Source organism: Falco biarmicus, chromosome 9 (assembly GCF_023638135.1).
Source record: "Falco biarmicus isolate bFalBia1 chromosome 9, bFalBia1.pri, whole genome shotgun sequence".
NCBI lineage: Eukaryota > Metazoa > Chordata > Aves > Falconiformes > Falconidae > Falco > Falco biarmicus.
The window spans coordinates 8,718,889-8,738,052 of record NC_079296.1 but is presented as its reverse complement, the minus strand read 5'-3'; the positions used below and the strand labels follow the sequence as shown (position 1 = coordinate 8,738,052).

At 60.8% G+C, this 19,164-nt stretch overlaps 1 protein-coding gene across 3 annotated transcripts; it reads left to right on the top strand.

Moving 5' to 3' along the window:
• Positions 1-12,353: 12,353 nt before the first annotated feature.
• Positions 12,354-17,531, top strand: RNF208 (ring finger protein 208). Of its 3 annotated transcripts, none has more exons than XM_056352701.1 (2): positions 12,354-13,109; positions 14,497-17,531. In XM_056352701.1, the coding sequence occupies exon 2, from the start codon at positions 15,220-15,222 to the stop codon at positions 16,015-16,017; it is 798 nt and encodes a 265-aa protein (XP_056208676.1). In that variant the 5' UTR covers positions 12,354-13,109; positions 14,497-15,219; the 3' UTR covers positions 16,018-17,531. The 3 variants fall into 3 exon arrangements, with proteins under 3 accessions (XP_056208676.1, XP_056208674.1, XP_056208675.1); XM_056352699.1 differs by having other exon boundaries at positions 12,354-13,113; XM_056352700.1 differs by lacking the exon at positions 12,354-13,109 and adding an exon at positions 13,364-13,503.
• Positions 17,532-19,164: the final 1,633 nt, after the last annotated feature.

Genomic DNA, 19,164 nt, shown 5'->3' with positions numbered 1-19,164 from the left:
TGAGGGTGATGATGCTCTTTCCAGCCCATCAGTAGCAGATGACGATGCAGCTGCAGCACGGCAAGGGTTTTGCAGTCAGCTGGGGGAGCAGCTCGGTGAGAGCCCCCAGCGCAGATGGTGGCTTTTCACCAGACCTTGGTGGTACTGAGGGCTTTTTTGAAGCTAAGGAGAGCTCATAGGTGGTCAGTGTGTGAAAAGGGCATGGGGATGAGTTGGGCCAGTGCAGTAATGGGAAGCCAAACCCCAAATTTAGGCTGTGTGAAACAGCCAGAGAGGTGGGATGATTTCTTTTGGGACATCACAAGGGTCCCTCCATGGGTCCCTCCACTGTGCAAGGTCTTCTCCAAGGCATTTGTCTTAATTTTCAGCTTCCTTTTGATTAAAAAGCAGAGCGAGACCGGGGTGTGTGGAAGGAAGGAGCACAGGGTGGCCCAGGGAGTGGGAGGCATTAGTGGGGTGAGCGGCTGTAAGGGGAACCCCATGGGGTTGGTGCCACCAGGCACAGGGGCTCAGCTGGGCACATGCGGGGCATGAGGGTGCCATGGAGGGGACAGGTGGTGCATCTCTGAGGAGTGATGCAGGGAGCAGAGACCAGCACACTGGGAAGAAGCTGCTGGGAATGGGAGGGTTTGGGGTCTCATGGTATCTGTAGCTCATGCTCCATGTGCTTCAGCAGCACAGCCCGGTTTGCAGCACCCTGGGTGGGAAACCTCAGCACGGTACAAAATTCAGTTTGTGCCCCAGGCCAGGCTGGCAGCCTGTGCTCAGCATCCCATCCTGTGGGTCCTGGGACTGAACCTGCCTTTTGATGCATCATGTGGGCACAGCCCGGTGTGGGCATGCAACCTGGCTGCCCCACAGCCATGCCCCATTGCACAGCACCTTGGCGTCCACACGTGCCTGGTACCCATGTGCAGGGTCGCAGCCCTGCACTGCTTGTCTCCAGGTAGTCTGCCTGTGGCATGCAATGAGTTTTCTCAGCTCTTGGTTTCCTCTTAGGGCAAGCGATGTGTCCCAAAGGATGGCAGCAGCTTTTAAAGCCAAAATGGAGCCTGAAAATGGCATGCAAAAGCTGCTCGATGGGAGGGATTGCCTGCGGTCCCAGGATGTGTCCCATCACATGGGTCAGCACATGGGCTGCATGCACCGGGGGGGCCCTAGGACATGCGCCCATCCTGCAGTAGGCCAAATCGTGCCCTCAACACCAACTTCTGGGATTCAGCTCTATAGCAAGGGGCAGTGCAGGCTTCTCTGCAGAACCCCCGGGGCTCTGGTGCTCACCCTGTCGCAAGAGCACATCCCCTGAAACGGTTGGCAGCTCCCCAGATGCGACAGGATCCATCGCCAGCTCCATCCTGTGCATGCTGTGCTCTCCTGATGTGACATCTCAGCCACCCTGCAGGCCCATGAGTGGGGGACAGGGATGCCAGGAGCACTGTGGGGATGTGTAAAACACAGTGGGTGCTGTGCACAGCTGGGGCATACATCCACCTGCCTGGTTCACTCGTGCCTGCAGGAGGGGTGAGGTCGCTGCAGAGGCACATTTGCAAAACCTGGTGCATTTGGGCTCCTCCAAGCCTACGCTGCATGTCATCCACGTACATGGGGGATGCTCAAGCTGTGGCTGCAGAGCCCAAAGCCTTTCTGTTTTAAGTCCTGCTCTGCCCTGGCAGGGGGGTGCTGCATTCCTCAAAGATAATGAGTTGGATAAATAATTTGGTGTCCAGGCTGGGACGGTCGGAACCAGCACCGCATGAGTCAGTCAGCAACTGGCCCACTGCCTGCCTCTCCCTGGGCTCACGTCGGCCACAGGAACCAGGAGAGGAGCCAGTTTCCTTATCACCCTCCCACACTCACCCTCGGACCCTCTCCCCTGCGGCTCCCTGGCCCAGCCAGCCCCCAGGTCATGCTGGGTCTTGGCAGCGACGTGGGGAAGCATGCATTGTGGCTGCCCACTGCGGCCCGACTGGAGGAGAAAGCAAGGATTTCCTGGCCCGGAGCAGGTCCTTCCCGTCTCCTCCCAGCAGCTGAACACTTTGGGGCTGAGGGTGGGCTGTTCCTGACGGGCTTTGGACCAGGAGCCAGTGGCTGCCCCTACACGATGCTGGTGCCGCGTGTGCAAGCAAGCAGGAGGCAAGCACGGAGCCAGGGTGCTTGGGCTGACACCATCCTGCAGAGTCAAAATCTCCTCCTCCCAGCTCTGTTCTACTCACGTGCAGAATTCCTGCTCGGGCAGAGCCTTCGGCCAGTGCAAAGGACATATCCTCCTCTGCACCCTCACTGGTCATGCAGCCTCACCTGCCACAGGGACAGGGGCAGTGCAGGGTGGCCTCATGCCATTGCATGGGGACCTTAGGAAGGAGAGTTCACCCATTTCTAACCTCAGCCCAGCACCCACGGCAGGTCGATCCTGCAAGATTTGTGTCCAGCAGGTCATAACCTGCAAGTCCCTGCTCAGAGCCAGGCAGCAGCAAACAGCCTGGGATGTCTTCCAAGGCTAAACACTTGCTCGCATGCAGAGACCTGAAAAATGGGCTGCAAGAGCCCCAGCTGGGGACACCTGGCTGCACAGCTCACGTGCATGGCCAGTTTTCCCTCCTCAAATGTAACTTCTCCTTCCTGCAAAGGAAGAAGGCGGGCCAAGGTGGGGGCAGCTGTTGGCACCCACCTCACGGCAGGCTCCCTGCAGGCACCACTTTTGCTTTCAGCTGCAAACAGCCACGCTGAGAGATGCCGCAGCTTCCGCTGTGCCGCAACCGTATGGAGATCTTGCACAGCAACTACCTGCTGATGGGTTTTTTTTAGAACAAGGGGCCGATTTCCTGCTATTTTTCTGTGATTCGAAGTTTCCAGTCCCAGGGATGGCTGCAGCAAAAGGACTGTTACCCATCCAGACTGGTACTGGTCCAGAGCATCCCTAGCACTTTGCCATCCTCCCGCTTTGGCCCCTGTCCCAAGGATGGGTTGGGGATAGCACCATCCTGCCCCTGGTGCAGGCTTTGCTGTGACAGTCTGGGGATGTTCTCCCTGCAGGGACTAGGCAGACCCTGTGCAGCACCCAGCTCCCAGCTAAGCCCTTGGCTCCGGCTCTCTCCAGAGAGGTCTGGTTTCTGTCCTGCCGTCTGCTTGTCCTCCCTCGCTTCAAACAGTCCCCGTTTGTTTAGCTCTTGCTGCTGGCTGGAGCCGGGGCCGCGTGCCTGGGCCGCCCGTGCACAACGGCTCCTTGTTCACCGCCTCCCTCCCTGCTTGCCCCTCGCCTGATTTAGCAATTATCCCAATTAGCCGTGCCCTCTCCTTGCTCCCCAGCTGCACCACAGCCCCTCGTGCCTCCTGCTCCATCCAGTGGCAGCAGCGCAGCTGCCTGCAAGGGGCCACCTTCAGGTCCAGCGGGATGTGGCCACCAGGGTGATGGCTGATGGCTTCCTGGGTGGGAAACGGGGTGGGGGTGTGTGCAAAATCCAGGTGTTTGGGGTCTGTGCTGCATCCCAGGGCTCTCTTTAAACCTCTTCGGGGCTGGAGGAAGATGAGGAAGCTGTGCCTGGACCTGCAGTTCCTGGGGTGCCAGCCCTGTGCCACTGGCATCTGCCCCTGCTCCTTCAAATCGCCTTGGTGGGTGCTGCCCGTCCTGCCCCAGCCATGCAGGGTGCTCCCCCTGCCTCGCTCCCCGGGAGCGTGGGTGCAGCCAGCAGCTTACTGCAAGCCATGGCCCCTGTGCCACCGCAGCGGCACCGTCCTCCCACAGGCTTGGCAAGAGCCTGGGGTGAGAGGTTGAAGTTTCCACCCGCCAACGCAGGCTGGGGCAACCGCGTGGCCCTGCAGAGTGGGGCTTTCAGCAGCGGTTCCCAGCAGGGCTGTGTTTTGGGGCCACCTTCCCGCCACCCCTCTGAGCCCACAGAGGAGCCAGGGTGCAGCCCCTGGCGAGGTGCTGGGTGCAGAAGCATCCCCGTTGGCAGAGCCCAGCAGGAGGAGGGGGGCCATTTACTCTTGCACCCTGGCAGTGGCTTTTACATCCCCCCAGATCTGAAATCCAGGGCAGGCAAACCCCCATATCCTGTCCTCATGGCATGGTCCTGAGCCACGGCCAGCCTCTGCTGTGTTCGTTGCAGCATGGAGGCAGCCTCGACAGCCCCCCAGCAGGCTCCTGCCTGCGCTCTGCCAGCAGCACCGCGCTGCAGCCGTGTGGGGACACAGCGCTTCAGTGGGGACATCACCAAGCAGGGCAAGCAATGGGGTTGCTTCTTGCGGGATGGCTTCGAGCACCCCGTCTCGTGCTGACAGCAGCCCCGGGCTCTCAGGATTTGATTTTTACCACTCAAGCCGGGCTGTCTGCTCCCATTTGTGTCTGTTGTGCTGCTGGGTGGTGCAGTGCCAGGCTCACACAGCCTGGCAGCTCTGCACTGGCACACAGGCAGCCGCCAGGCAGGCAGACCCTGCACTGATGCAGAGCCTTCTCTGCAGCTCTGCCGGCCCCAAACCCCATTGGTAGATCTGCAGAAAACCAGGGCCTGGGTGAGCCCTGGCAGGTGGGGGGCTCCCCAGAGAGACCCTCTGCCTTGCTGGGCAATGACCCTCACCCTTGAGCCTGCACCCAGAACTGCACCTTCTTCCCCATCCATAGGATCACGGTGGCTCCAGAGCATCCTGGGGGCTGCGTGGGTGCCGGTGCCCTGCACAGTTTTCCCTCACCCCCAAAACCCACACATGCCCCCAGCAAACAGGGACATGGCTTATAGTGGTAGAAGTCTCTCTGGTTCCCCCTGTCCTGTTCTGGGGACACAGCACAGTCCCTGATGGCATCTGACAGCTTCTCCAGCAGTTTGGGCATGCCAGGACCCCTTCCAGGCTGGACCAGTGGTTTCTGTTACATAGAAAGACCTCACCTCCACATGTCACACTGGGGATGAAGCTGTCTCCAGCGTGACCACTCGCTTCCCCACAGCCTGCCTGGGAGCACTGGGCTGCAGCAACCCCCTTGTTCCCATGGGTCCACCTCCAGGCAAGGCACTGGGCAGGGGCTTCCCTCTCTGCAGAGAGCAGCAGGGAAAGACAGGCCACGAAGATGTCCTGTAGCAGCCCAGGATGGCTCCTGGCACCAAATACATTGGCCAGACCCTTGGAGGACTCAAGTCAGGCTGAGGAAAGAGGCAATGGAAACCCCAAGGCAGATGGTGCTGTCAGCCTCGGGAAACCTCCCCAACAGGCAGTACAGCACACCATGCCTGTCCCATGGGATGCAGCCCCCTCCCAGGGACCCCCTACAAGGGCTCTACATGGCTCCCGGCTTTCAGCCAAGGCAATGCCGAGGAGTTCACCAGCTCCCACATTTCCTCGTGTCTCCCCCACCTCCTCACCCCTGCAACCACCCATCCCCAGGTCTGCAAGCCACTGCTCCTCCCCCAGCTGAAGCTCTCCCCAGCACATGCTCGGAGCAGGCAGCAGCTCAGCTCCCCGTGGTCAAACCACAGTGAAGGAGCTGCCGCTCCAGTGGCCCCCGCGTTCCCAGCAGCTGCCGTGCCGGAGGAAGCTGCTGCTGTGCTGGAGCAGGAGCCGTGCTGGGGGCAGCTCCCAGCCGTGCACCCACACAGCTGCCCAGAAGGGTTACAAGCACCCAGAGAAAACAAAATCCTTGGGTCAACACTCAGATTTACCCAGCTGCCTTAGAAATACAACCGTGGTGCTCCATGTAAGAACATCGGTTGCCCAGGCTGAGCAGAAGGGATGCCAGGAGTTGTGGGGGTTGTTGCCAGCTGCTGAGAGCGGGGATGGGGGAAAACATTGTGCCGGGAATCCCAGGACAGCCACCTTGGGACAGGAGGATCCCACCCCTCACTAGCACAGCCATGGCCTCGTGTGCGAGGCTATGTTCAGAGCAAGGGGCTGCAGCAGCCAGGAGGTGGGCAGGGCTTGCTGGGTCCCATCTACTGTGTGCAGGGAAGTTTTCCTGAAAAAGCCGAAATTTTCCTGCTAAAACAAATTGCTGCTTCAGTGCTGGGCTGCTTGTTGGAGCCGTGCCCCAGCTGAGGCAGCACCTAGAAGGGATACAGGAGCTTGGACTCTCTTTACCCATGTCAGGACCACCTCGCCCCACTGCGCTGCTGACAAGCATCTCAAAGGTGCACGCAGCTCCCACGCCGCCTCCTTCTCCCTGACCCAGTTTGTGTCTTAACGCTGCATCCAGGCGAGCAGCACTGTCAGGTTACAAGTGCAGGCAGCACTGGGTTCTCCCAAGGAGCCAGCGAAGCAAATGCTAAATGTCACCACAATTACAAGGTGTCTGCCTCAGCCCCAGCATCGCTGGCATCTGAGCTGCTCCATCAGCCCTGCACCCGCCCAGCCCAGCTCTGGTACATGCTCTGGTTTCTGCTGAGCTTCAGATCCCTCGGGCTCTGTTAAACCCAGAATCAGCTGGGCTGGATGGGAAAGGGGGAAGGTTTCTGCAGAGCTGCCATTTCTATTTCTGGGCCATCCCTGTTCCATTTTGCTTGGGCACAAGGTGTTTGCTAAAGGACATGGGTCTTCCTTGCACCCTCTCGCCCCTGATATGCAGCTCTGGGTCTTTGTGGTCACCTCCTGCGCAGGCCAGCAGCCCTCAGGGAGCTCCAGATCTCCCCATCAGCCCCTGGTAGCACTGCAGGACCAGGAGGGAGTTTCTGATGTGACTGTGGTGCTGTGGGTCACCAGCAAGACATGAAATCCTCCTTGCCTTGGGAGTCCATGGGACTGTGCATGCATGAGGCTGAGGGAGATGCAGCCCCCAGATGAAAGGGGCATCTGATGGGAGTGGGGGACCCCGCTTGCCCTGTGGCGGTTGGACCCAACCCCATATAGTGGAGTCCAACCCCTCTGTCCAAAGCATGGCCAGTGGGCTGCTCTGGGCCTCATGCAGGACAGCTCTGAACATCTCCAAGGTGGGAGATCCCACCACCTCCCTGTGCCCCGGTCCAGTGTTTGACCCTCAAAGTGAAAAAGCTTTTCCCCACATAGCTATAGGGACATACAGCTGGAATTTCCCATGTCCTGGCTTGTGGCTATTGATCCTCATCCTCTTTCCCTCCTCCCATGAGATAACTGCGGAGAGCAATAAATTTTCCATGAGTGCTCTTTTCTGGCAGCTGAGCAACCCCAAGTCTGCAGGCAGGGAGCTGGTGGGGAGGGGAATGAAGGTCACTGCATCCGACGAGAGGAGATGGTATCTCTGGCCTTGCTGCCCTGATCTCCCCCCAGCCCACGCGCATCCATCCTCATCCTCCTCCCTGCTCTCCTGCCACTGGTGCAGCATCAGCAAAGCGCTTCACACCAAAGGCCCCCAGAAGTGTCCAAAGTATTAGTCACTAAATTGAATGAATAGTAAAAATAATGATTACACCCCTTGGGATCTATTGGGACTTTAGGAACATCCATAACTTTCAAGCTGGCCAGAGCACTGTGCATGCAGATCTGTCGTGCTGTGGAGCTTATAATTCCCATAATGTCAAGATTTCTGTGTGGTGGCATGTGGAAGAGCCACAGGCTTTAGATCACTTTGCAGATTTTCTGAGTACCGTTTTTCTCGTGGTGGAGCCTCTGTAGAGGGGTGCAAGCCTAGAAATGACCACATCCAAACTCCCATCAATGTGTTAGGACTGTACTGCAAGAGCATCAATGGTCAGGTCCTGAGCACCACCAACCCACACACTTCTGCTGCTTCAAACAGCAACCAGAGCAACCAGCTCTGCAGCAGCTGGTTGCATCCTTAAGCAACCAGCTGGCAACAAGCAATTCTGCTGGTTTCTTGGCAGATAGCATCCTTCCTTCAAAATGGTGTTTGCTCTGTCTGGGCAAACTGCGCATCCCAGGAGCTGTCTGCAGTTTTGGTTGAGCTGTGTGGCAGATGCATGGTGTGAAAGCTGCCCTGCGTTCCACTTCTGCTGGTGTCTGTGCTGGGCTGTTGTGGGGGCTGATGTCACCTCAGCCAGGCCTAGAGGGTCTCAGCCTGGAAAAGCAGCAATCATGGCACTCAAGATCCCTTCTTCTGATGCTCTACGCCAGGAAGGAGAGACAGTCCAAAGGGGATGGAGCATGGCACAACGGAGCATGGAGGATGATAAGACTTAATGTGGACCATGGGTACCACGTCCACATCTCTCCCAGCCACATCGGGCTGGGGCATCCCTCCGGCGCCACAGAGCAGCCAGGCAGGCGCTGGCACCAGTGCCTGGCCTGCTACAGACCTGCCGATAAAGCTGCTCTCTGGGAAGCTGAAGATGAGCTCATTTTTTTGTGGGTGAATTATCTGTGTGATAAGTGATTCACCAGTGCAAAACAAGATCATTGCAAGAAACAGGCTGGATTTTGGGAAGAGCTGTTGGTGTGTGCAGGACCCGGTCAAACAAACTCTGTAATGAGCAGCAAGCAGTAAATAAAAGTGGCGTGAGTCATTGCAAAAGCAGCCCAGGTGCTGCCGCCAGAAGCATGGACAGCAAAGCTCAATGCCAAGCGTGCAGGCTGTAGATGGGATCTGGGATGCGGGGCAGGAAGGCTTGTGACACACGGAGCTGCTGGCTCACTTGGGTTGAGTGGAAAGCAGAGACACATGTGTCATCACAGCGCAGGGTCAGCACCAAGCGAGGAAGGAGCCATCCTGTTAGAGCGGGTCCTTCTCCACAGTCATTATAAATCCAGAAGCGCAATAAACCCCTGAACATGCAGCTGGATGACCCAGATGATGATGGTTGATGCAGATGACGAGGAAGAAAAATCTTCTGGCATCACCATTCATCTCAGCGGAGTTGCAGCAGACACTAGCCAGCGGTGTTAGGTCTCTCAATGCATCTGTAAAGCAAAGGTTTGGAAACGATCCATTTGTGACACCGGCAAGTAATGAATTTTGCAGAAAGAAGCTGTGGTTGCACGCAGGGCAGTCCCAGCAGGACCGATGCCAACTTGATTACAACAAGTAACCACTTGATTACATAAAACAAAACTTTGTTCGTCTGGGTGGCATGAAGTGAACCCACTGGCAAAGCTGCTCCTGCATGTGTGCCCAAGTAGAGCTCAAAGCAGGACACGAGGAATGGTGGGCACACTTGAGCTAAGGAGCAACCTCCGAGCCTAAGGGCATGCTTGGTCTGCTGAAAAGGTCTCAGAAAATCATAAAATAAATCAGTGCTGTTTGTAAAACCCACAAAAGCATGCCATATGACATCAGCACAGCTCAGAAGACATGCTGAGAATATCCACATGCAGTGTAAAGATGTACATTTACAATAACATGCAATGCAATAATTTTTTATAAAAGATAATGCAGCATATATGTATATATGACATAATTAGGTGTTAAACCCAGGAGTAAGAGTGTAGCCAGACCCAAAGGCAAAGGGTAGAGGTGGTCAGAGGTGCTGGGATTTGGTAGGGACATCACTTGAGAGCATGGCCACCCAGGCCTGGCCAGAGGTGGGGGGTCTGGGCTTTGAAGGATGAGATTATTTTCAGTTTGGGGCGGAAAGTAGAGATCTGGGTGGACCAGCTCAGCAGAGAAAAGGGAAAGCTCTGTATCTCCAAAAGCAAGCCTGGGAGAGCTCTGCAAGTCTCCTTGAGCACTCACACGTTGGGATGAAAACTTGGGGCTGAAGCCTCCCTTGGACCAGACTTAACCAGTGGCACTTGCCACCAAGGACCCCACCAAGCCTCACAGAAGCTGTAGGAGTAAAAGCAGTGCTAGGCTTTGGCTTGGGCTGCAAACTGATTCACAAGTACCTGAACAGGCGGAGGAGAGCCTGAGAAGTGCTGCTGGGATGGGATGAGATGGGAGAATCCAGTGCCACTTCCACTGAGCACACGAAGCAGAGACTAGCACAGCCATTGGGGCAACATGAAGATCCCCAGCATCTTGGCACAAACACACTCTTGTTCAGCAGAAAAGATGCCTGATACAATTTATGATTATTTTTAAATAGAGCTGTTGCTCAACTCATAGAATAGCAGTGTAATAACACTGTATAGCTGGGTCAGCATGGGGATGCCATATGAATTAATAACAGAAAATGGCTCGTGCTCACTCACTTCCTGCAATTTCCTTTGGTCTGTGAGTTCAAGCGTGATATCTCGGTTCTTGCTATCTGCATCCAGAAGCATTAGCAGGCAAGTATGCAAAAACTGACACAGAGAGGATGGGGAAGAAGATTAAGGGAATCCCTGTTTAGCACTGTTAGGGTGCCAGACAGCAGCAGCCTCAGACTGCTTTCGGCAGGTGAACAGGTCAAAGAATTACACTTGGAGGGACTAGAGGCAAAGTCGTTACGAAATCCCTTATCCAACGAGAGAAACTAAAAGATTAAAAACACAACCGCTAACATTGTCAACAGGGGAGCATGGATTTCCAGGTGGAGGCAGCTGGTGGGTGAAGCTGCATGGTCCCCAGGGGGAAGCCACACTCCAGGGTTGGTCCAGCCTGAGGATGGAGGGTGGCTGAGCCCTTGGGGTACCAGGACATCCCTCTGGCCCGGGTGGGTTTGGTCACCTCTTCCAGGCCAAGTGTATGGGTGAGATTTTTAGCATCATTGCCTGGAGCTTGGGTGATTGGATCATCTATGGGATGTATAAGGCCTGGCAGAGCTGAGCTTTCCTCCAGGCAGGCAGTAGGGGTGCAGAGCTGTGCAGTGAAATACACGAGCTCCAGCTGCTGTGTCCGTCCCACTGATGGAGAGGCCAGGGGTCAGTGATGGTGTGAACACCGTGTCACCGTGTGGTCACAGCACAGCTCCAGGGTCACGCAAAACCCTTGTCACAGGAGCACACAGCAGCTGGGTCTGTGCTGCAGCAAGGCTGGGTGCTCAGCACGCAGGTCTGGGCAGGATAAGCTTTGGGGGGAGGGCACCAAAATCCAGGAAAAATCCTAGGGACAAGTGAGGAGAATAAAGAGCTCAAAAGTGGCAACGGGTGACACAAGCGGGGAAATCCCAGCAGCACCCAAAGGAGCCCAGTGAGCCCCCAGCAGCACCACCCTGCTCCAGCCAGGATGGGGTGGGGGCATGGAATGGTTTTGGAGGCGCATGTGCCCGAGTCCCTGTCGCTGGGGGGGGTGGCTGTGAGCTCTGGGTTCCAGCGTGGCTGGGGAGCTGGCCTGTGGCCTCCCCACGCTGGAGGCACCCATGGCGGGGGGAGAGGGCAGCATGGCCTCCGACATCTGCCAGAGCACGGCAGGAACCCAGAGGCACAGACCAGGGGTCGTCCGACCAGGGCGCAATGTCCGCAGCCCAGGGGCTCGTGTCTGCCTGTGCCAGTGAAGGGGTCAAACCAGCAGGGCCACAGCAACACGTGATGCTCCCCAGTGCTCCCCAGAGACACGACAGCACTGCTGGTGCCCAGTGGTGGTGTGAGCCCCCACACGCCAAGCTGAGCCCACCACATCCCCCAGCGAGACTCTGTGCCCCGCTCCCCCCTGTCTAGAGCTCAGTAGGGATTGGGGATGTTCAGCAAGGTTTTCAGCTCAGCAGGGGGGGGGGGGGGGGGCTCTGCTCCTCTCCCTCAGGGGTGGCTGTGGGTCGGGGTCGGACCTGGCAGTGGGGCAGGGGTCTCGTGGGACACAGTGTGGTGTACAGCTGATTCAGCAGTGGGAAGAAGGGGGGGTGGGGGGGTGGGGGTGGCATTCCTGGTGTTACAGCCTTTTCCCAGCCCCGAAAGCTGTGGGGGCTGCTGGCGGGGGCCCCTCTCCCCACTGCCGCATGCTCCCTGCTGCTGCCCCCAGAACCGCTGCCCCCCGCCCCCCCCAGCAGCATCGCCTGCTCCCCAGCCAGCGCCGCGGAGCCATTTCCAGCGGATGCTGAGTCACTGCAGGCCCCTCCGAAACCCCCCCGCAGGGACCCGCTGGGGCGGCGGGGTGAGGGAGCCGGGGGGGGGGGGGGGCGGGGGGGGCGGGCGGGGGGGTTGTGTGCATGGGGGGATTGTGCAGAGGGGGGATTGTGCGGGGCACGGGGGGTGTGCGGGGCAGGAAACTGTGAGGAGGGGGCTGTGCGGGAGGGGGTGTGCGGGGCAGGGGGGGTGTGCGGGGCAGGGGGTGTGTGCGAGGGGGGTGATGTGCGGGGCGGGGGAGTGCAGGGCAGGGGGGTTGTGTGGGTGGGGGGATTGTGCGGAGGGGGGATTGTGTGGAGCACGGGGTGTGTGTGGGGCAGGGGGGATGTGCGGAGCAGGGGGGGTGCGAGGGGGGTGATGTGCGGAGCAGGGGGTGTGTGCGAGGCAGGAGGGATGTGCGAGAGGGGTGATGTGCGGGGCAGGGGGGGTGCGAGGGGGGTGCGGGGCGGGGTGTGTGTGCGGTGGGGGGTGTGTGCGGGGCGGGGGGGCCGTGCGGAGCGGGGGGGGCTGTGCGGTGGGGGGTGTGCGGGGCGGCGGGCGGTGCGGCCGGCGGGCCCCGGCGCTGCTGAGCGAGGGAAATGTGAGCCGGCTGCACCACTGCGGCGGCACTGCGGGCGCCGGGCGGCAGCGGAGCGGGAGCGCGCAGGCAGCGCCCGCGCCCGCCGAGCCCCGCGGGACAGCGGGGACGGAGCCTGCCCGCCTGCACCTGCCGGAGCGGGGCAGGGGGCCGAGCCGCAGCCCCCCGAGCCCGGCCAGCCTGCGCCGTCGGCCGGGGAGTGTTGCATCAGCCCGGCGCGGCGCGGGGGCTCGGCGGCCGGCGGAGGCGGCGGGGGGAGCCGGGGGAGGGCGAGCGGAGCGGCGGGGCGGGCGGGAGGTGCCTCCCCGGCGGCGGCAGCGCCGCTACCTGCCGCCTCCCCCCCGCAGCCGGTCCCCGCGGAGCATCCGGAGCCGGAGGAGCCGGCGAGAGCCCGGCGCCGCCAGCCCCTGCCTTTGTGCCCGGCTCCCCCCCCGCGCCGCCGGGACAGCCGCCTAAGGGGGCGGCGGGGCCGTGGGAAGCGCGGCCGGGAGCCACGGCCCGACCGGGAGCGGCGGCGAAGACGCGGCAGCATCCTTGGGGAGCCGGCACCGGGCACGGGCAGCGCCTGCATCCCTCTGCCTTTCAGATAACCTTTACCCGCTCGGGCCTCCAAACGGGCACCGGGGCCGCAGCAGGGGGGGCCGGAGGCTTGAACGGGGGACGCGGCCGGCCCGGGACCCCCGCCCGCGCACGGCGGGCCGATGTAGGTAAGGGCTGGCAGCGACCGTCCTTTTGGCCGGGCTGCCCGGGGGGCATCACCCTGCGGGCGCGCAGGCGCGGGCGTGAGATGGTGTGTGCGAGTGTGTGCGGGCGGGTGTGCGGGTGTGCACACGTGTGTGCACCGCGGGGCTGCCAGCGCGGCGTGGGGCGGGGGATTGCGGTGGGAGGTCGTCGGGAGCTGGGTGCTGGGTGGGGTGGGGGGTGTGAGGTGCTGGGAGGGCTCTGTCGCCCCAGGTGTGCCGGGGATGCGGGGCACGGCGGGGTGCTGCGCCAGGGCTGTGCATGGCGGGGTGTGACGGCGTGAGCGTGGAAGCGCGGTGGCTGCGTGGGGCGGCTGCCCGGCCGCACGCATCGCTGTGCCCGTCGGCGCGCTGCGGGTGAGTGTCTGCGGGAGACCTGCGGGCAGAGCCCCCGGGGCTGCTGCTACGTGCGGGGAGGGGGGGGGACACACGGTGCTCATGGGGCGCAGGGTGCAGGATGTGGGCCCGTGATGGGGTTTGCAGGACACAAGGCCTCCCTCCCCGTGGCAGGCATAGCGTGATGCTTGCAGGACCCCACTGCTGCCAGGGCATGGCCCCCAGGGATGCCCCCGCTGGGGTCAGGCAGGGATCCAGCCCCCCACGGCGCTTGGGCATCCAGGGGGGAACCCCCCGCGGCCTCTCGCTGTCCCCAAGGGCTGCTGCTGCAACCAGATGGCCCCCTCGGGCCCCCTCCGTCAGGCCTGGCAGCGCTCGTCAGGAGCAGGCATCCCTCTAACAGGATTTGCAGTGTGATGGAGGAGAGCGCCTTCGCCCTTCTCAGAGGAGAGACAGGCTGTCGCCGGGGCTGCTGAGGGAGAAAATGGCCACGGGCTGGCTGCCAGCCCCCCATCTCCTGCCCCCAAAACGGTGCCTGTCCTCTCCAGCAGTCCCGGGACAAGAGCAGAGAGCTGGGAAGGGGGAGAGGAAGCTGGAGGGAGGGATAATAGCAGGGACAGATCAGGAGCAAGCGATGGAGGTAAAAATAGATCCACTGAGCAGAGGAGGGGCTAAACGTGCGAGAAAACCCTGAGCAGCAGCAGGTCGGTGAGGGAGCCCCCCCCGGAGGGACCCTGCATCACAGCGGGGCACAGGAGGACCTGCCCTGCCAGCCCCCAGGGCAGAGGGGGAACCCGTGACCCCAGCTTGGGGCTTAGGAGGAGGTGCCTGGGGGGAAATACCTGCCTGCTCCCACTTGTCCTGGCCCAGCATGCGGGTGGATGGACAGGACCTGCAAGGGCTCAGTTGCCAAATTGCCGGGATGCAGGCAGGCACACATCCCGAGGGAGCGCTGGCAGCCGGTAGATCCCTGAAGAGCCTTGGATCCAACCCCCTCTTGCTTTTCATTTCCAGCAAGCACGAAGCTGAGCTGGGGCCAGAGGCGCCAGGGATGGAGGGGAGAAGACACGTGGCAGCCCCCACAGCAGCCAAGGTGAGCTGCCCTCCGGCACAGGATGCTCCCTGAGCCCCTGCCCCGTGGGAGCTGCCGGTGACAGTGACGGCAAGTGGGAGAGCCGGGAAGTCAGAGCAAAGGAATTTGCAAACACATTCTTCAGCACCACGAGGATCCACAGCAAGTAAACAGGAACAAAGGCTGGGCGGAGGCGGGGACCAAGGTGAGGTGGGGGCTGCCTCTGGTTCCTGCGAGACCCCCACCACACTCTCCTGCCCTGAGCAGCACCGGTGGGTCCCCAGTTTACCCCCAGTTTACCGTTCCTGACTGGAGCTGATCCGGTGTGGGAAGTGCCAGTGAAGACGAAGCTGGGAGCTGTCAAGTGACCGCCAATGTCACATTAACATCCCAGCAAGGCACTGCGGGGAGCTGGCACTTTGATCACCCGCTGAAGAGCATCCTCCAAGGCAGGCAGGATACCGCTGTGAGCCTTGCCTTCCCCTGCCTGCCCTGGCCTCGCACCCAGCACCTGTGGGGCTGGCCGGAGAAGAGGGGTGCAGGATCCGTGGTGCTGCCCCATCTTCCCAGGATGCTCTCCCATGCCAGCAGCTGCTCCCCATGCTCCTGCTCCGCAGCCAGACCGAGATTGAAAGCTCAGCAGGCTGCCAGCATGTTTTAGCCTCATGCAGGCGTCCCTCGGAGACCCCAGAGCAGTGGACAGTAATGTGAAAACGATACTCATGTCGTGTCTGAAAGGGCAACAGGTCATCATTAAAATGGAGGCGATGAAAATCATTCACCCAGAGAAGTTTTCGGAGCTGCAGGCCTCGCAGCCACGCTATACGCCGGCCCCACGCCGCGAGCCGCCCCTCGTGGCCAAGCGTGCATGGCCCTCTGAGTCCGAGATCATTGTCAACCAGGCATGCGGGGACATCCCTGCCTTGGATGCCACCCCTGGACCCCTGCCGCTGCCCCGGACTCCCCCCCTGCCGCGGCGAGAACGTGGGTACCAGAGCCAGCGGAAAGGCAGCTCGGAGGTCTGCTACCACCGGCAGCCGCCGTCGGACGAGGTGATCGTCAACCAGTACGTGCTGCACCCCTCGACACCCTGCGAGCCCCTCGAGTGCCCCACCTGCGGCCACATGTACAACTTCACCAACAAGCGGCCCCGCATCCTCTCCTGCCTCCACTCAGTGTGCGAGGAGTGCCTGCAGATCCTCTACGAGTCCTGCCCCAAGTACAAGTTCATCTCCTGCCCCACCTGCAAGCGGGAGACCGTCCTCTTCACCGACTATGGGCTGGCGGCGCTGGCCGTCAACACCAGTATCCTCAACAGACTGCCGGCCGAGGCGCTGACTGCCAACCCCGTCCAGTGGAGCAGCGACACCGACCGCAGCTGCTACCAGACCTTTCGCCAGTACTGCGGGGCTGCCTGCACCTGCCACATCCGAAACCCGCTGTCTTCCTGCACCATCATGTGAGCCCCGCGCCCCTGCCTGCACCTCCTGGCAGCGGGACGGCCGGCGGGTGGGAGCGGGTGGCCCAGCACTGCAGCCAGTCCCTAGTCCCTTCTTTGCCAGTGGCACAGCCCGGGGATGCTCTGATGCTCGCCGTGGCCAAGGATGTAGGACCTGCGTCTTTGCCAGCACTGGCAGGGGGAGAAGGGGACACTGGGACCTGGTGGCAGCCCCCTACACCCACCCTGGTGGTACCCAGGGAGAGGGACACTGGGATGGGAAGCACATCTACCAGCGCATCCAGGGGCTCCGGCTTCCCCTGGTCCTGTGGCAGGTGACCCTGCTGTGCGTCAAGCATCTCGTCGTGCTCCTTCGCTGGGCGCCTTCTTCCTCCTCTCTCCCCATGGCTCCCAAGAATGGACGTTGGGTCCTGACCAAAGTGACACCCTCCCCATCACACTGCAGCTGCCACTGGCAGCACAAGGAGCCCTGGAGGTGCACGGTGCCACACCAGGGTGCCCAGCCGGCATGGGAGGCGAGGACAGGTCCCCAGCTGCCCCCCCACCCCTCTTCTCTGTAAGTTATTTGCCAAAGCTTTCATCTCACCGGCCAAGCCGCCATGCGCCCGAGTCGTTGTAGCCACACCAAGCCACACACTGGCCCCTCGGTTGCAAGCAGACATGCGGCCCGTTTCCTCCGCAGGCCCTTGAGGAAAGCTCCACTTTATCCTCGTTTTGGAGGATTCTTGTTTTTTCCCCAGCTGTCCCCGGCCGCCCCATCCCAGGCCGCTACATGTTCACAAAGGCATTGAGCTCTGCCTGTTCTCTGCCGCTCCGCCTGGGGCCCTGCACCGATGCCCTGTGGGATGGCTCAGGGGAGCAGCATGGGGTCCGGTACCCCAAATTACCAGCTCCAGCGGGGGAATTGGGCTGGGCAGGGGGGCAGAGGTCTGGCTCCGGCCCATGGTCCCTTCCTTGGAGCAGCACCTCTGTTCTGACACCGTGTGTGGAGGGGCTGGCAGGGCAGCGGCCTCCTGTGCACAGTCTTGCCTTCTCCAGGGCAGCTGGAGGGGTAAGCTTGCTGCCAAAAAAGCAAAAAAAATAAACCTAAAAAAATAAAGAAAAAGCCATAATTTGCGGGTGCTCCTGTGGGGCTGAGCACCACAACCCAGCACGGCTGCAGCACCAGGGGCACGCAACCGCTCAGTCCCAGGGCACCAGGGCTGGGCGAGCCAGAGGGGCCCCGCAGAGCCCCACACTCTGGAGGACAGAGCAGCCCTGGCCCTGGCCGAAGCCCAGCATCCATCCAGGGAGAGAGGCTGAACCATCCCCCCGGCCGCCCCAAGGGAGCAGGAGCAGCTGATACCACCAGCGCAGCCCTGGGTACCACCCCGCTGCCAGTGGAGAATGGGGGCCAATACCGTTTCTGTGTTGCTCTGCCAATGCCTCCCGCTGCTGGTTGTGACGATGATCATGTTTTATACCCGGCCTTGTTCTAACCCCCATCAGTCTCCCCAATAAAGATTATATTGGAACGAATGGTGAGCCAGCGTCTCGGGGGGCGTGTCGCTGTGGGCAGGAGTGGGATGCACACCACCCAGGGTGCTGCACCCTGGGCCCGCTTGGTCCATGGGGCAAGGTGCAGGGGAGATACCCAGAGGAAGGGCTTTCCCCTGGACTGACACCACCTCCTCCAACCTGCTCTTGGCCCTGATGCAGTTGTGTCCCTTCCCTGCCCAGTCCCTGGTGCCACTGCACATGGCTGGGCACCATGGGGGTACCCTGCCCACCCTGGCAAGCAGTCTCCAGCTACACCAAGGGCTCTTAAATGCCCACTGTGTGTCCCATTCCTCCCCAGGTGACGTGGTATACCGGGGGGAGGATTTGTCAGACTGGTCCAGGTGGCACCTGTGGGCAATGGGAGCTGGACAGGGACATGGGCAGCGCTGAGCTCCCTCTGCCCCACTCCAGAGAGGCAGCTGCACCCAGGGGCCCTGCCATGCAGCCCTCTGCACCATCCATCTGCACCGGTGGCACATGGGGGCTGCCCTGGGGCCTGGCATACACTCAGCAGCACTGACAAACATCAGTGGAGGGCACCCACTGCTGGCACCGAATGGACCCCATGGTCACCACGATAGCAGCTATCCAGCTGGGAGAGGCAGAAATTCGCAGCAGAAGCAGATGGGAGGATGCTCCTGGGGCAACCGTTCCCCAGGGTGTAAGCTGTACACACAGGCTGGTACGTGCACACACGTGTGCATGCCAGAGGGTGTGTGTGTGCACACACTGAGGCTTTCTGTGCGGGCACAGCCCCACTGGCCCAGTGCTGGCGCCCAAATTTCCTTTCTCTGGGAGCAGCAGCTGTCTATGCCCTCTGCTGTGGGCCACCATGCAGCAGCTGCTTCCAAAGCACTGGCATGTCCCTGGCTCACAGCCGAGCACCAGGGGCAGCCCCCCCACTGTGGGGTGCAGGGGGTGTGAGGTGGCTGCAGACCCCTTGTTCTTGGCTGCTGGTTCCCCCCCCGGTAGGTGGGTTCTATGCCTGGAAAACAAAACCACATCCCAACCCATGGGCACTGAATTATGGCATCAGCAATGCAGCCAGTGCCACCCCCAGCCCCAAGTGTGCAGCAGCCATGACTGGGCTCCCTGGCCCTGCACCCGCATCCTCACCACCCTTTGTGAGTGTGGGGGGCACATGCAGCCCTAGAAGCAGTGCTGGAGGTTCCTGGTGGTCACAGCATCCCCCCCAGTAAGCCTGATGACGTGGCTGCTGGGGGAAGCTGAGGCAGTCCCAAATCTGGGATGCGCATCTCCATCACCTCAAAGGCTAATCCTGAATCCAGGAGAAGCATCTCCATCTGTGGGGCCCCAAAGTCATCAAAGCAGTGGGCCAGCCAAGGCAGAGGTGGCAGCAATTTTGCCCTCAAAGCAGGATTTTACCCTTTTTATTACGTAACAACAAAGGGTACAGCGTGTCCTTCCTCCCCGCCCCCCCCGCCCCCCGCCTTCTCGTGGTTCCTCTTGGGCACAGAGTAAATTTAAAACTGCTAATTTGATTTCTAGTTGCAATTAAGGATGAAACGGGGCCTTTCAGGAGTAAGTGCTGGGTGAGAGCCCATTTCTCCAGCCCTATTAACCTCGAAGGAGCGCTTGCGGGAAGAGGGGC